Source organism: Cottoperca gobio, chromosome 22 (assembly GCF_900634415.1).
Source record: "Cottoperca gobio chromosome 22, fCotGob3.1, whole genome shotgun sequence".
Classification (NCBI taxonomy): Eukaryota; Metazoa; Chordata; class Actinopteri; order Perciformes; family Bovichtidae; genus Cottoperca; species Cottoperca gobio.
In genome coordinates this window covers 19,978,761-19,996,009 of record NC_041376.1, presented here as the reverse complement: position 1 = coordinate 19,996,009, position 17,249 = coordinate 19,978,761, and the positions used below count along the sequence as shown (strand labels likewise).

The window sequence follows — 17,249 nt, the reverse complement described above, 5'->3', positions numbered from 1 at the left end:
CAATGAGTTTTAAAATTTGACGGGCCGGGCTAGTAGTAAATAGATGGAGAGTGTTTGTGTGAACTAATATACATTACAAGTAAAAGCCATTACCTAAAAAGAAAAGAAAACTTACATTTCATTTCAGTGGGAACAGAGCTGTTGGTCACCCTTTTTTGACAGTGCATCAAAGTTTGGTGTTAGTTTGGTTGTGGCAATTCTCAGGACAGATATGAGGTGTTCATCAGTTAACTGGGATATGTGAGGTGATTTGTTGATGTTCATCACGCTGAATGTCTGCTCACACACGTAGGTAGAACCAAACAACATCAGCATTCTCTGTGCCATCCTCATAATGTTTGGAAAACCTGGCTTCTCCTAGTGAAGCATACAACTCACAGTTTAAGGGAGTTGAACTTCTCCTTTAAGACAGAGTCCCATTGAAGATCGATCAGTTTCAATTGCATCTCTTGTTTCAGAGTCTTGTGACAGGGGACATGACACTAGCTGAAGTGACTTGTCCAATTTTTCAAAATCAGAGAACCGACGGCAGAATTCTCTGTCCAGGTCGTCCAGTGATTTGCTGTATTTCTTCACATGTCGAGGAGCCTCTTTCAACGTCGCTAGTGTGGGGAAATGAGCAAAGGATTTGTTTGAAATTTGTCTTGAGAATAAAGTTAACTTTGCTTTGAAGGCTTTCACATGTGTGTACATTTCGTGCACACATTGATCTTTCCCTTGTAGCTTCATGTTCAGCTCATTCATGTGTGTCAATATGTCCACAGCAAAAGCAAAATCACAAAGCCAATATGCGTCGCTCAGCTGAAGAAAATCGTCAGCTTTCCTGATTAACTTTAAACATGAGCTAATCAGCATCAGTTTCCTTAAGGAACTTAATAAATTGACAATGCTGAAGTCCCCTTGCATGGAGAGACTTTTTCTTCCTAACTGAGGCCAGGATTCTCTGCTTGTCTCCCCATCTGAAAAGACGTACTATGATGTTGCGGGGTGGATCCTGCGGGTTCGGCACGGCCGAAAAAGCCCAGTGGGCCTGATCCACTTCAGGTGAAACATCAATTTCACACAAATCCAATACATAATGAAATATGCACTTAAGTAGCCCAGTAAGATCACCAGCCTCCGTGTCTACTTTCAGGCCCATTGTTCTGATGTTATTTCTTCTACTGCGTGACTCAAGGTCATCGATCCAATGGCAGAGGAATGACACTTTTTTGAATAAATACTGTAGCACGGCAGTTTCCTCATTTGTGACCCTGTGCTTCATCTCTTTAAAATCTTTGGATAAGGTCTGGATGGACCAGTTCAAGGTTTTTTGATTGCTTTTGAATGTATCGGACAAACATTCACCCACGTTGGAGCCTCTTTGTCTGTGCTGGCGTCATGCAAGTGAATCTTGCCTGCACTCGTACCTTTGCCTTTGTTCTTAACTTTGATTCTTTGTCTTGCTTCACAGTGTTGCGATATCGGGATAATTTTTGGGGGTTTGCTACTGTTTTTAGCTTAAATTCTACGGTCTGGTGAGTCTCATACGAAGACAACATGTCGGTAATCACGCAACTGCTTATTTCCATCTTATTTAAATTCCCTCTTTTATTCCCCTCTCTGTTGAGTGTTGCACATGTGCAGTACGGATCGGGCAGGATGTACAGATTGGGTAGCACAGAACATCTCTTTTCAGAACCAGTGTCCCTCCTTGCTGTACACCAGGGGTGTCCAAACTACGGCCCTCGGGCCAACTGCGGCCTGTGGTCCATTTGTAATTGGCCCACAGCAAATTCTAAAAGTATAATGGAATATGGCCCAAATAGAAACTTGCGCTTGAATGTATTGCACTTCTTAGTTCTAACACAGAAACACAGTTTTGACTCATCAGCTAACAAAACTTAAAACATCAAGTGTCAGATAAAGCTTGTTCTTTAGATTTTTACTGGATTGCATGTGATGAGAGCACAGATGCGACAGACACTGCACAGCTGTTCATTTTTTTTGCAGGGAGTTGACGATAACTTTTGCGTTACTGAAGAGCTGCTTGGTCTTAGGAGTCTAAAGGCCACGAGCACGAGGACTTTACCACACAGAGAATTTCAAGCTTTCCTGTCTGATGTCGATGCTGAATACAGGGCGCACTCCACCGTTCTGATGTGCGCGGCTCCGTGCTACAGCGGTTTTATTCCCTGAGATCAGAAATCGATCTGTTTTTGAAAGAGAAGGACCAACCTCGTCATGAGCTGAGTGACCCTCCATGTTTGGCAGACCTGGCATTTTTAGTTGATCTTACTGGTCATCTCAACACTGAACAATAGCCGACTGCGCACATGAAAGCATTCTGTGTGAAGCTCCGTCTCTTTGAGACACAACTACGCAACATCAATGTTGCGCACTTCCCCACATATGTGAGCAAACATTTTCGGTTAACTCTGAACAAAAGCAGATTGAGAACCAAATGACCGACAGCATCTCTGTGATGTCCTTCGTATCTCAAACACCAAACTTACTCCTGACCTGCAGGATCCTTCAGTCCAAAGTGCAGCATCACTGCTCCCACTGAGTGCAACACTGTTGCCATTATAGGAGAGTTAAAACATATATTACACAGTATTCATGTTAATAAGCTCAATTTTTCAATACATTCAGTCAATTAAAGTTGATAACGTTTTCCAACTAGTTGATGTGTTAACAAGCCCAATAACTTATTTGTTTAACAAGCTTGAGATATATCCATCCCCTTTTCCACTCATATTCCCCTGATATTTTTTAGGCAATATACCTCAAAAGTATGAGTGGCCCAGCCCTTTGTATATTTTTCTGTATGTGGCCCTCAGTGAAAAAGGTTTGGACACCCCTGCTGTACACACTTCATTTTTAAACTACTTTCCAATGAAAGAATTGTCCCAAAACTATCTGCATGGGAAGATACCACTAGGAGTATTTAGTGATTGAACTCTTGCTGTTCTCTTACTGTTGTGATGTGTGTGAAGTGTAGTATATTACCCTGAGATACATATTACTAATACTATTAATACCATTGAGAGACACAAATCTGTGAAATCATACGTGTGTGGTACATTGTGTTTTCAAACAGGCATGTCCTCTTGTCGTGGTGTGTCAGGAGTTTGTTGCGTGATCACGGCCGAGCCGACAACTGGCCAGGTTAAGACCTGTCTGTAAGATCCAGCTGCTTCCTGAGGCAAAGTGTCAGACATGGTTTGAATCAATATTTCTGAGGCCTTCCAACAGTGTGGAAACATCTCTCCTCGCTCTATCTCTTTCATGGCTTCACATTATATGCAGAAACCAAATCACACCCAACGAGTTAGCCATCCTCACTACCACAAGCAACAATGTTAAAATAATAACTGCAGAGAAAAAAATTAAATGCTTTAGTACAATAACAATTAACATTAACATTGTGTAACATCCTTATAGGTCTAGTTTCTGTATCCTTCTGTCCGACATCAGTTTGTTGTCCAAACACTTTATGATTTTTACATTTCCATGAAGGCCACACTTCAACACAGTTAAAACTTCAAAATATTAACCTATTTTCCTTTCAGTGAAAAGAGAATTTGTGTTTTAGTATTCGATTATCTAAATAAATGTCCTTAAGTGGAGAAACAAGCCAAAAAGTTGACTCAGCCAGAGCCACTGCTGCTAACAATAGCATAACTGGTGGACATCTCCAAGCTACTGGACAAACACAGGGCGGTGATGCCGCAGACTTCAAATCCTCTTTCAAAACTCTGGACCCTTAATTTGACAAGATACAAACTAGAGTCTCTGGTCAGGAACAATGTATCACTGCTTTGGAAACTCACACCGAAGACGCCAACCAACGCTTAGACAAACTCCAAGACACCTGATCTATATCAGCCCAAAACCAGGAGCAGCTAAAATCTAAACTCTATGATTTTGAAAGAAGATCCAGGAGGCAGAACATTCGCATTTGTAATTCTGTGGACAGAATCCCTTCATTTGTTAACACAAGTCTTTTATTGTGAAATATTTTCAGCACTGCGTTTTGGAAATTCAATGACGGATCCTTAAATTAGTGAAGTACTGGCTTTGAATTTTGGAAATTTAATGTAGAAAGGTAGGAGTTACCATCAGTATCGCTGCTGTGTGGACATCTAAAGGCTGCTTTATGCAAGATCTCATTTGCTGTTTTGGACTACGGGTCTTTATCTACGTCAGGGATTGGCAACTGGCGGGCCCCGGCAAACAAGTCAATATTATGAATATTAGAGGTGTGATTTACAGATGCACACAGAGATAAGGTGGATGAGCCGTGGGAAATGCTTGGAGAGTTTTTTTGCTCTACTCGCTGAAATCCCTGTGTTCTTGGAGAACACCATCCAATGTGATACAAGCGAGTACTGCACAAAACTCAGGAATACAGATGTTCTCCTCGACCTGGCCTTCCTTGCGGACATTACATCGCATTTTAATCGCCTGAATATGCAGTTACAGGGAAGATGCCAAACCGTGTCGGATCTATATGTGCACATGAACGCATTTCTTACTAAACTGGCTCTGTTTAAAGAAGGATTTTCATCCGACCTAACTTGGCACACTTCCCCTCATGTGAAGAGATGTGCAAAGATGCCCCCGAATGTGAAAAAAAATTACCCAAGAACAGAGCCGACATAGAAACACTGCAGCAGCATTTTAAGAACCTTTCAAGATTTACACGCCACGCAGCCATGCATCGCGTTATTCACTGACCCCTCTCTGCTGCTATCAGCGAGCAGCCCCCTGAGTTGCAGCTTGAAATGTGTGAACTACAGTCAGACCCCTTCTTTCTAGCAAAGCGTCAGGAGAGGGGAATTTCCTTTCGGAGACTGCTACCTGAGTCCCGCTTTGCACTCCTCAGGGATTTTGCGCTCTCAATGGCCAGCAAGTTTGGCAGCGCATACATCTGAGAGAGCAACTTCTCCACAATGAAGCATGTCAAGTCAAGAGAGAGAAACAGACTGACAGATGAGACACTGTTCCATCTCATGCAGATCAGATGTACAAATGTTGATATTGACATTCAGTCTATAGAGCCCACAAGTGTCTCATTGAGATGTATAGCTTACTGATCCTGATTAACAATGCATGCTTGTTTTTATGGATTATGTTTATGGTTTTATGTAATGGAATATGAGGGAAGAGTAGAAATAGAGAGAGAGCTGTGAAAACATGTTGAGAAATAGAAATTGGTACATTAAACATTGCCTGTATATTAGGGCTGTCAAGCGATTAAAAAATGTGTCTAATTAATTAATTACGTTAGTGATGTAAAGAGTCAAGGGGCCTCTAAGAGCGCAATTAATCTGTGTTAATGTTTTTGTCGCATTATTTTTGCCGTGATTAATTAATTGAAATTAACGCGCTAATTTGACAGCCCTACTGTATATATTTAGTAATTTTCATTAAATGAGTCGCTATAGTTGGCTATTTAAATGATGGGGTTATAGTATCTTACTGATGGAAGTGCATGGTCACAAAGTGGCCCTCTGGTAGTGAGGACAAATTGTTTGTGGCCCTCCCTATCCTCAAAGTTGCCTATCCCTGATCTACGTAGATGGATACTTAACAGTATTCCATTCAATTAATGTCAAACTAATAAAACTAATGTGAATGCAAAACAGGTTTAAATATAAATGACAGTTTTAGTTTCTGATTATTTCTCTGTAAAGCCCAGTACAAGTAATTTACAGAGCAGATATGTATGCTGTAACAGATTTCATTTCAGTTAGACTTTAATAGATATGAACATTTTGTGTAAAACATGTCTTCATCTGCCAATCACAATGGAATTTTTTTTCAACATACAAATTAGCAGGTGTATTAGGTTTCTGAAGCATCACATTGTGTTTGCTTTCACAGTACTTACGTGAGAAGGACAGACAGGACATTATAATCAACAATGAGAAACATCACAAACAGCGAGCCATAGGGCACAGCAGGGGGCTGTCCAATCTATCACAGAAAGGGTAAAGGTGCATGTTTGTGTGTGTATGTGTGTGTTCCTGCATGGGGGATATGTGTGTGTATCAGACCTGAGTTATCAAAGGCAGAGAAAAGATAGACACAGTGGTGGGGTGAAATTATCTGCTGCAAGTTTGATTGAGACATGGCATGAATTAAACATGAGACCATCTCTCTTCTTTTTTTCTTTTGAAGGTGCTGTCTCGATCACGACCACTTCCACCCCTCTATACCCCTCGCTTCTGTGCCACTTAAATATTTGAGAAGAGCCAGGTGGAGTGGGTGGGGTGTTGATGGAAAAACTGAGGAAGGCTTTTAAGGCATAAGAACAGGACAGTGTGTGTGTGTGTGTGTGTGTGTGTGTGTGTGTGTGTGTGTGTGTGTGTGTGTGTGTGTGTGTGTGTGTGTGTGTGTGTGTGTGTGTGTGTGTCAGCACACTGGAAGTCTTTATTAAAATACATTAAAAAATCCCACCTTTCTTAATAAAATATTACATGCCATTTGCACATTGCACAATTCATTGATAGCATCACTACACTGTAAAAGATGGGGGACAACATTCACAGTCCCTATTCTGTAAAGAAATGTGTTCTAATTTTCTAATGTGCTTCAGCAGACTAATCACTGCACTTTTCTTTAGCTGCATCATTGTACACAGAGTAACGCAGTGGCGGGCCGTCAGGGCCAGCAAGGCCTTCTCTGCTGGCCTAAACATCATCAGAATATACATTTAATTTTGATATATTTTTTTCCACAAATATGTATTAAATTATTCCCCATAGTCTATTCTCTTCATTTCATAGCTTTCCTCTTGGTTGCGCTGCTTCCAGCCTCAGATCGAGATTTGGAGGGCTGGCCGTTATATTAGAGTTTTTATCCAATCATATTTCAGCCATAATGTGTTGCCATGGTCCACGAAATCTGCCCTTAGGCCTTCAGAATCAACAGTGCGGGCGCCTGTAGCTTAAAGTGAATGGAGACAAAACTGTGGCGTTAGCCAATCAGATGTCGAGTTGGGGACACTGGGGCCAGCTAGAGGGCGTACGATAACGTCAGCACGTCCACGTCTTTTGATTGGATACGCACTATTGAAAGGCAGAGCTATGCTGAGCTAGCAACCTTGAACGAGCTAATTTGTGTAGATTTCTACAAGCTGTTTTTTCAACCCACAATGGCTGAAGGAGGACAATATATCGATTTGGTCGCAGATATAATTACGTCATTTTCGAGACGAACTTTTCAAGAAAAGCTAGACATCGTTAGAAGAGAAAGGTCAACTCCGATGCTAGCGAGTCTATCACTGTGTCCACTGCTTCTGCCGAGCGGTCATTCTCGGCCTTAAAGCGAATTAAAACTTATGGCAGAAATGCTACTGGACAGACTCGGCTTTCAGCATGAGCCTCCATGTCTGTAGAAAAGGACTTAATGGTGGAAATGAAACGCACAGATAAACTGTACAACAGTCATTGAAGTCTTCTTGAGGAAAGAAAGGAGGATGGATTTTGTGTTCAAATAATCAGTTGTTTTGGTGAGTAACAAGCATTTTGTTTTTTGACAAATATATAAAATGTTTGATGCTTCTGCAAGAGATGTAGAGATGTGTTTGGCACACTGGCTCAGCTGTGCCGTAAAAGTACTCAAGGAGACTTATTGAATTGTTTTGGTTTAACCTTTATCAAAGTGGACATTCAAGGCTAGGAATACACTTTCACCACTGTCGCAAATATATCCTTACGAACAAATGCAAATTATTTGTTTGTTTTCTTTTATTTCCAGTGAATAGTTGATGTGTCTTTATTCTTTATCGTCACGTTTCTTAAATGAAACTGCTTTAGGTGCGACAATGCGCTGTTTAGTGAACACACTTGTTAAAGCTCACATACTTTTAGTGGACTTAATAAAACTTTGTAGACTAATCCCTTAAAAGCGCCTTTTATTTTTAAGTGTTGACAGTACCCTAGCGATTTTAAAGCTGGTAGTTTAACACTCTTAATTGTGAATTTGGATTTATTGATTATAAATGCTTTGGAAATATTAATATAACTCTGTTGTACTTGACTATGTTAAGGTGATGCAATACCCGGTTATACTGCGTTTCTGTCTAAATGTATAGTTTCTAGAGCCATGGCGTCATAATGAATTCTAATGGACTAGTTTTTAGGGTTGCGAGGTAGGTAAGAGAGTTCCCTTTTGTATTCACTGATCCATCGATTCTGAATTAAAACGTTTTAATCTGCCTGCTTTCTCACCAGCTCTTTAGTCGCAGCTAGACACACACACACACACACACACACACACACACACATACACACACACACACACACACACACACACACACACACACACACTAACACTAGACAACTAAAAATCACTGGAGGTGCCACATCGGTCCACGCTCAACCGCAAAACAGTGGAGCGATGTGCACGACCATGTTGTGATAACCACAAGCAAGTGACTGATTTCTGATTACTGTGATAATGTAGTTTTGGTGAGTCTATGAGAATTACAGTAAACTATGTGTTAGGAACATGAAATATAACAGCCGGAATGCTGAAATTAAATGAATTCTGAAAAAACATTATTCCAATCATATTACATTGTGCAGGACTATGTGCCATCCCATAAAATGCTGCATGAGAATAATTTCAACAAAGGTTTACAATGGACAGCCAATATATGATAATAATCATTAATATGTAATTCATCAGACGGCTCCATATCAGAGCTGCATGGCAGTGTATGATCAGATCTCATTTTTAATAACACAGACTGACCCTTGCTGTGTCATCACTCTCATGGTTGGAGTGGCTGGGTTTCCAATAGCAACAGGACAAGCAAAGCTAACAGGCCTCTGTCTGGAAGATTGTATCTGCTGGATGTGTGTAATTTCATCTGAACTGGCCTAACGAGGCAACCCTGAGATTATTTGAAGGATCAAGTCAGTTTATAGACAGCTTTATTGAGGCTGAGTACAGGTAACTTTTTTATTTTTAAGTCCAAAGGTGTCAAAATAAGCTCCATTATGACCATTATCTGCAACCATGATAACTATTTGCGGATAATGTTGATTTTATAACATGTAGTGGATAATGATACAACCAAATCCTCTTTACCGGGTCGTAAACACTAAGCCATTTCATACACTAGATATAGCCACTCACAATATCCACTATCAACCGAAGGCCTCTTGGCATTCTCCCCTGCCCTTCTGTTTCTTGACCATTTATACAATTGCATGGTGTCATCATAGGTTTGTATCCTCATGGTTGTTTGCACTTATTGTAAGTCGCTTTGGACAAAAGCATCAGCTAAATAAAAATGTAATATAATAAGATGGCGCTTCCTTCACAAAAACAGATAAACCAACTGAAGTAAACTGAACACTCATGTTTCTGTGTTTAGGCCATGGTTTACACCAGGAGTCTTCAACGTTTTTCAGGTCAAGGACCCCCAAACTGGTGTAGCGTGGTGCAGGGATCCCCTATAGTCTGGTCCTTGAAGAGTAAAATTAGGTGCTACCCAGAAAAAAATGGTATAAAGCTGGTTTTGGTGTCAAACGAAGCAGAATTCTGAGTAGAACAAAAATATCCAAAATCCGCAAAGATCCCCTTTGGGGGATTTCTTTATCCATCCATCCATCCATCCATCCATCCATCCATCCATCCATCGTCTACCGCTTATCCGGGGTCGGGTCGCGGGGGTAGCAGCTCCGGTAAGGAACCCCAAACTTCCCTTCTCCGGACCACATCCGCCAGCTCCGACTAGGGGATCCTGAGGTGTTCCCAGGCCAGTGAGGAGATATAATCTCTCCACCGAGTCCTGGGTCTTCCCCGGGGTCTCTTCCCAGCTGGACGTGCCTGGAACACCTCCCTAGGGAGGCGGCCAGGTGGCATCCTTACTAGATGCCCGAACCATCTCAACTGGCTCCTTTCAACGCAAAGGAGCAGCGGCTCTACTCCGAGTCTCTCACGGATGGTTGAGCTTCTCACCCTATCTCTAAGGGAGATGCCAGCCACCATAGGTGAGGGTAGGAATGAAGATCGCCCTTAAGGTTGAGAGCTTTGCCTTCTGGCTCAGCTCACTTTTCGTCACAACGGTGCGGTAAAGCGAATGTAATACCGCCCCCGCTGCTCCGATTCTCCGGCCAATCTCTCGCTCCATCGTGCCCTCACTCTCGAGCAAGACCCCAAGGTACTTGAACTCCTTCACTTGGGGTAAGGGCTCATTCCCTACCCGGAGTAGGCAATCCACCGGTTTCCTGCTGAGAGCCATTTCCTCAGATTTTGAGGTGCTGATCCTCATCCCAACCGCTTCACACTCGGCTGCAAACCGATCCAGTGACTGCTGAAGGTCACAGACCGATGACGCCATCAGGACCACATCATCTGCAAAGAGCAGCGATGAGATCCTTAGGCCACCGAACTGCAACCCCTCTCCTCCACGACTACGCCTCGATATCCTGTCAATGAAAATTACAAACAGGATTGGTGATAAAGCGCAGCCCTGGCGGAGGCCAACATTCACTGGGAACGAGTCCGACTTACTGCCGAGTATCCGGACACAACTCTTGCTTTGGGCGTACAGGGATTGGATGGCCCTCAGAAATGACCCCCTCACCCCATACTCCCACAGCACCTCCCACAGTATCACCCGGGGGACCCAGTCATACGCCTTCTCCAGATCCACAAAACACATGTAGACCGGTTGAGCGTACTCCCAGGCCCCCTCCAGGATCCTTGCGAGAGTGAAAAGGTGGTCCGTTGTTCCACGACCAGGACGGAATCCGCATTGTTCCTCTTCAATCAGAGGTTCGACTATCGGCCGAACCTTCCTTTCCAGCACCTTCGAGTAGACTTTACCGAAGAGGCTGAGAAGTGTGATACCCCACCACCCTGGTCTGCCACCTCCTAGGCACTGTCCCAGACTTCCACGCAATGTTGTTGAGGCGTGTCAACCAAGACAGCCCCTCAACATCCAAAGCCTTCAGCATTTCTGGACGGATCTAATCAAACCCTGCGGCTTTGCCACTGTGGAGTTGTTTGACTACCTCGTGACTTCCATCAGGGAAATTGACGATGGTCCCTCATCAGCTTCCAGCTCTGCCTCTACCATAGAGGGCCTGTTAGTGCTCCTTCCACTGCCCGATAACCTTCTCAGTCGAAGTCAGCAGGGTCCCACCCTTGCTGTACACAGCTTGGATGGTTCCCCGCTTCCCCCTCCTGAGGTTCCGGACGGTTTTCCATAAGCATCTTGGTGCCGACCGAAAGTCCTTCTCCATAGCTACTCCGAATTTCTCCCACACCCGTTGCTTTGCCTCTGCCACGGCAGAGGCTGCCGCCCATCAAGTCTGTCGGTACCCTGCAACTGTTTCCAGAGTCCTCCCGGATAACATAACCCGGAAGGACTCCTTCTTCAGTCAAATGGCTTCCCTGACCACCAGGGTCCACCATGGTGTTCGAGGGTTACCGCCCCTTGAGGCACCTAAGACCTTGAGACCACAGCTCATCACCGCAGCTTCAACAATAGAGGTTTTGAACATTGCCCACTCAATGCCCCCAACCTCCACAGGGATGTCTGAAAAGTTCCGCCGGAGGTGTGAGTTGAAGATCTCCCGGACAGGGTCTTCCTCTAGACGTTCCCAGTTCACCCGCACTACCCGTTTGGGCTTACCAGGTCTGTACAGAGTCTTCCCCCACTCCTTGATCCAACTCACAACCAGATGGTGATCAGTTGACAGCTCTGCCCCTCTCAGATCAGATGATACGATCACAAAATCGATGATTGACCTTTGGCCTAGGGTGCTCTGGTACCACGTACACTTATGAGCATCCTTATGTTCAAACATATTGTTTGTTATGGCCATTCCATGACTAGCACAGAAGTCCAACAACAAACGACCGTTCGGATTCAGATCAGGGAGGCCGTTAAAGTCTCCCAGCAAGACTATGGAGTCCCCTACTGGAGCCCCCTGCAGGGCTCCATTCAGGGTCTCCACAGAGGCCGAATACTCCGAACTGCGGTTTGGGGCATAGGCACAAACAACAGTCAGAGTTTTCCCCCCCATAACCCGAAGGCATAGGGAGGCGACCCTCTCGTCCACTGGGGTGAACTCCAACGTAGCGGCACTCAACCAGGATGGATGGATGGGAGGCACCACGTAGCTTCTTCGGGCCCCTCGTCATTTATTTTATATGTATTTGAATTTTTATTTTTTTCGCCATTAATACGTTACTGTGGGGCATAACATTTTTTCATCAATATAAGCGTACTTTTAATGAAAGATGTTCTGTCTGGGAGCGGATCTAAATTACTTTGCTACTCATTTTAAATAATCATCGAATACTCATTAAACGTAATGTAGGTATCGCTAGTTTTCGTCAACAAAACCACAATGGGCTGCCTGTGTTTTAGGTACAAAGGCCTGGTTACGAGTGCATATAAAAAAAGGGCGTCCTGTTCGGAGCGTCATCCACGCTCAGCAAGTTCGAGCACAATTTATGTAGAATTTCCCGGAAATTTCGACAAGATCTTTCGACCATAATTATCATTGAATACTACAACACACGGTAAGTCAGTAACAATACCCTCTCATTGTATTAATGAAGCTGATTCTGAAATGAGAGCTCATTTACTAATATTGGTGTTGACAGTCTTGACTCAAAACTGGGTTAATAGGTGATAACCTATAATTCTTCCCTCTAACTTTCACCATCTGTACATACATTGGCGAAGGTCACCCTTAAGAAAATATGTCCGACAAGGTTTTGAAGAAGAACAATCAGTAACCGTATCAAAAAAGGGCATATTGAGCCTTATCAGCTATAGTTAAAAATGTGGGCTATCAGATCTAAACAGCTATTTCGCTGAACGTATTAGCACGGTACCTATTGGCAAAGTGTTGGTACATACAAAGTGCCATAGAGACTTTACAGACCCGAAGAGATTGCTTTGTAGGAATGTAGAAGTGCCTTGTACAAAGAAATTGAGGTCTAGTTTGTTGCCATTCAACTGGAAAGATGAATGCATGTTTTGTGGTAAATCTGCAGCAGTCGATACTCGCCATCCTGAGAGAGCACCGGTATGCGCAGTGGCAACCCTCCCATTCCGTGAAAAGCTTCAAGAGTGCTGTGACAAGAGAGGGTACTCATGGGCAGCTGAAGTTCAAAATCGTCTTCATGGATGTATTGACTTAGTCGCGGCTGAGGCCGTCTATCATGTCAACTGTTATTCACGATTCATGGTATTTAAAAACCACAGTGCAGCATCAACAAATAAAAAGGGTCTAGAGAGACCAGCAGATCAAGGAATGATGCAATTGTTTGAAATGTTATGTCACTGGCTGGAATCAGAAAGTGATGCAGATTTGTACACACTTGCAGAATTGCATGCTAAGATGACTGAATTTAGTGGCGAATCAGAGGTTTACACAATCAAGAGACTCAAACAAAAGCTGCAAGAGCAATATAAATCGTTCATATTATTTGCAGAGGTTGAAGGGTGCAGTAACGTTGTCTGCTTTAGAAACATGACGAAGTATATCATAAATGACAAATGGTACTCGGAAAAGAAAGAAGACATTGATGATGAAGCAGAACAAATAGTAACTGCTGCAGCAAATATCATAAAAGCTGAAATCAGAGAAAGGAAATATGATTCCGAATCATATCCAACTAATGATGACATTGCAAATGTTGATCGAGGCAAGAAATGGATACCGCATCGCCTACAAACACTCTTGACAACTATTGTTCCATCAGAACTGAAACAGAACAACATTGGACACTGCATTCCTCAGGCCAAGATCAGTTATAACCCCGACCAGGATCTACAGCATGCATAAGTGTGCTGGGGTCCATGATGCTATGATATCCATGACAAATGTAAAGCATAAAACCAGTGAACAACACATGGAACTCGGGACTTCCAGGAGCAACCGGGATTTCGCTGACCTGCACAACATTGAAGAATGGTTCAACCAACCAACGGTCCTTATCTTCTGGTTTAACAGCATCTGATGTTGATGGCGTAAACTGCGACAAGACAGAGGAGGTTGGGGCACACATCCAGAAGAAGCTTGACAATGTGAGCGTCGTCGAAGCATCTATTAAAAGAAGTGATCAAGTTCGATCTTTAGATCATCTGTATCCAGGAATCCAGGTTGAAAAACAGAAAGTTCATATCCACCCAAATCATCTGTTTTATCGCCTGCTAGCTATTGTACAGTGAGAGGAAGACATGACTCCATGCTATGAGCTATGAGGCTATGAGCTTACAACAATGCCAACTTCACTATTCAAGGAAAATTGAATGCGTAAAACTATAATGGTACAACTAGCAAAATCCCTAGGAAATGGTGTGCAACCGTGTGCGGAAAAGGTGCAAGCTATGCATGTTCTTGATGGCGGGGCCCTTATTCATAGAGTGAAATGGCAGAAGAAGATGTACTTGTCCTCTTGATGTACCACTGGAACCAGAATATGGCTGATATATACAGGACTGTCTCAGAAAATTAGAATATTGTGATAAAGTTCTTTATTTTCTGTAATGCAATTAAAAAAACAAAAATGTCATGCATTCTGGATTCATTACAAATCAACTGAAATATTGCAAGCCTTTTATTATTTTAATATTGCTGATTATGGCTTACAGCTTAAGAAAACTCATGTAACTATGTGCAATTACTCAAGTACTGTATCTAAGTACAATTTTGTGACGCGTGTACTTAGCTTAGTAGTATTTACATTTCTCCATTTACGTTTCGACTGTGAGATTGCCTAACACAAAAGATGTTTCACACTGTCTGTTTCATCTGGCTTCATCATTACACTACTTTTACGTTTTTATTAATGGTAAACACGTCAAATTGAACAAGAAGTCCCTTTTTAGAGATCACCAATTAAATACACGTTGTGTAATGTTGTCTATTATTTGTGCCTTGTTGTAAATTTAGCATATGTAAAATATTAAGTTTTTTCTTTTTGTAAAAAGCATTGTGTCAATTTGTCCCAGCATCTAGTACCATCAATCAATCAATCACATTTTACTGTATAAACAGTCAGCAGCTCAGATGATCTGTATCAGTGTTTTTACACTTCAGAATAATATTCCCTCATATCAAATATGATAAACAGCTGATTTCAGGTGCAGTAAACAGCTTCCATAATCATTGCTCCTCCTGGTGGATAGATAAAACATTTCTACTGGTTTCCACACACGTATAGTGTTCAGGGGCATTACGAGTCAGCCCTACGTTCACTACGTCACTGTGGGGATCTCATTTCAGCCAAGGACCTAGAAATTCTAGGTTGCTGCATCTGTTCTCATATTCATAGATCAGTACCATAAAACAATAATCAAAAATCTTACAAGCATTTTCAAAACCAAATGATATGTGTTTGAAACGGCACATTTATTTTTATTGCTTGGAGTAAGGAGTCTAGGCTTTCAAGGAGCTGAAGCTATTTTCATTTCACACTTTGTGTATGTTGTGAGAAAATGCATTATGAGGTGAGGTATGAGACTTACCATATCAGTGTCAGAAACTGGACCAAAACTTGTGACGTAAATGTCAGTCTTCACTTCCGTTACTCGATCTGTGGCGACAAAGAGCGAAATTCATTGTAAAAAACCTTTAATACAATAGAAAAGCACAAGCAATGAGTGGTCAAAATGTTAAAAGATGCAGAGGCCGGGATATTCTTGTGTATAATCGGTGCAAATGAAATTTGTTAAAGAAAGTGTAAAATAAAACCCCGTATTTCAAAACAAATGCCCTTTGCCTCGTGTTCATTACTGGAGGGAGCTACAGTGAGAACTCGATTGTCTGCATGAGTAGATGAGAAAAACGGCGCGATTTGGCAGGGGACATCTCCGTCGCAGTGTGTGCATCTGTAGCAGCCATCTACGCAGCAACACAAGACACTACTTCTGGAAGGTCCAGGTGCTTAGTGTACATTTAGTGGCAACAAAGAGACTGTAAAGTGCCATACAAAGAGACTATGACATTTGCACTGTTTATAATGTGTGTTGAAGTTATTTACTTATCCTTTCTAATTGAAGTTTGAAGTTGTTAATATTAATATTGTGTTTATTAAGGTATCTGTTGTAAATATTCACAGACTAAGTCACAACGTGCATTTAAGGGTGAATGTTAGCTTTACATTAAATATAACATCTAAACAGACTAACTAGTTAGATTTAGGAAATATTCAAGTTAAATCAAATTAAGTAAAATGTCAGTGCTTGAGTTTCCTACTGAGAGTGATAAAGTGAGTATAGTTGAAGACGATCAACCACATGCAACTGAAAGTGCAGGAGCTGATAACCTTTCCACACAAGAGCCACAAGGGAGCCAAAGAGTCCGCAAGTTAAAGGAAAAGGGCCAAGAACTGCACAATGAGCAAGTAAGAAGACTTGTACACCGTTTCAGTTTGAACTACCAGAAGTGGAAAGATGTCACAAAGGAAGCCAAACAAGCGCTGAGAGGTCAATGCTCTAACGACCTGCTACATGAATACATCACTGAGGTAAGCAATGCCTCAGGGTATGTCAGTATTGTTTATGAAGAGTTGAGACTCATTGACATTCCCGACCATGTCGCACGTTGCAAAGTAGACACATGTGAAGCAGTAACAAAGACAATCATTAAGACAGCAAGAGACCGACTAGACACAAGAGAAGATAAAGGTAAAGAGAGTGAAGAACATATCAGCAAACAGACAGAGTCTGTATGCAAGTTTGCTGTCCCTGACAAAAGAAGTAACAGCTCTCATGGAACCAAGTCCTCTGCTCATTCTCGTAGCAACTCGAGAGATACATCAAGAAGTTCAATCCTCTCTTTCTTCAAAAGACAAGAAGCTGCTGCTGAAATTGCTGCAAATGAAGCCACTTTAGAAGTACTGCTAGAGCAGGAACAACACATTGAAGAACTTGAAAGACTTGAATATGAAGCTGCTCAATTAAGAGCCAAACGGGAGACAGAGAGAGAGAGCTACTTCATGCTAGGCACAGATGCAGCCTATCATGCTGCATGGACCATTCTAGAAGAGAGGTACGGTAATCCATTCCTCATCGCTAAGGCCTTCAGGGATAAGCTTGATGCATGGTCAAGGATAAGCTCCAAAGGCAGCGTAGAACTTCAAGAGCTCTCAGACTTCCTTCGCAGCTTGGATGCTGCCATGCCACAGATCAGAGGATTTGAGGTACTCAACGACTGCAACAAAAACCAAAAGATGCTTGCTAAACTTCCGGACTGGTTGACCTCAAGTTGGAACTA

General features: G+C 42.4%; 1 protein-coding gene across 4 annotated transcripts in view; it reads right to left on the bottom strand.

The window, feature by feature from the left end:
* Positions 1-17,249, bottom strand: part of gabra2a (gamma-aminobutyric acid type A receptor subunit alpha2a) — a 47,086-nt gene that overhangs the window by 15,923 nt on the left and 13,914 nt on the right. For 3 of the 4 annotated variants that reach the window (XM_029460685.1, XM_029460686.1, XM_029460689.1), the window contains exon 4: positions 15,500-15,567. The exons of the other annotated variant lie outside the window; for it this stretch is intronic. In XM_029460685.1, the coding sequence (XP_029316545.1) occupies positions 15,500-15,567 (68 nt within the window). The remainder of the gene's footprint in view (positions 1-15,499; positions 15,568-17,249) is intronic. 4 annotated transcript variants of the gene reach the window in all.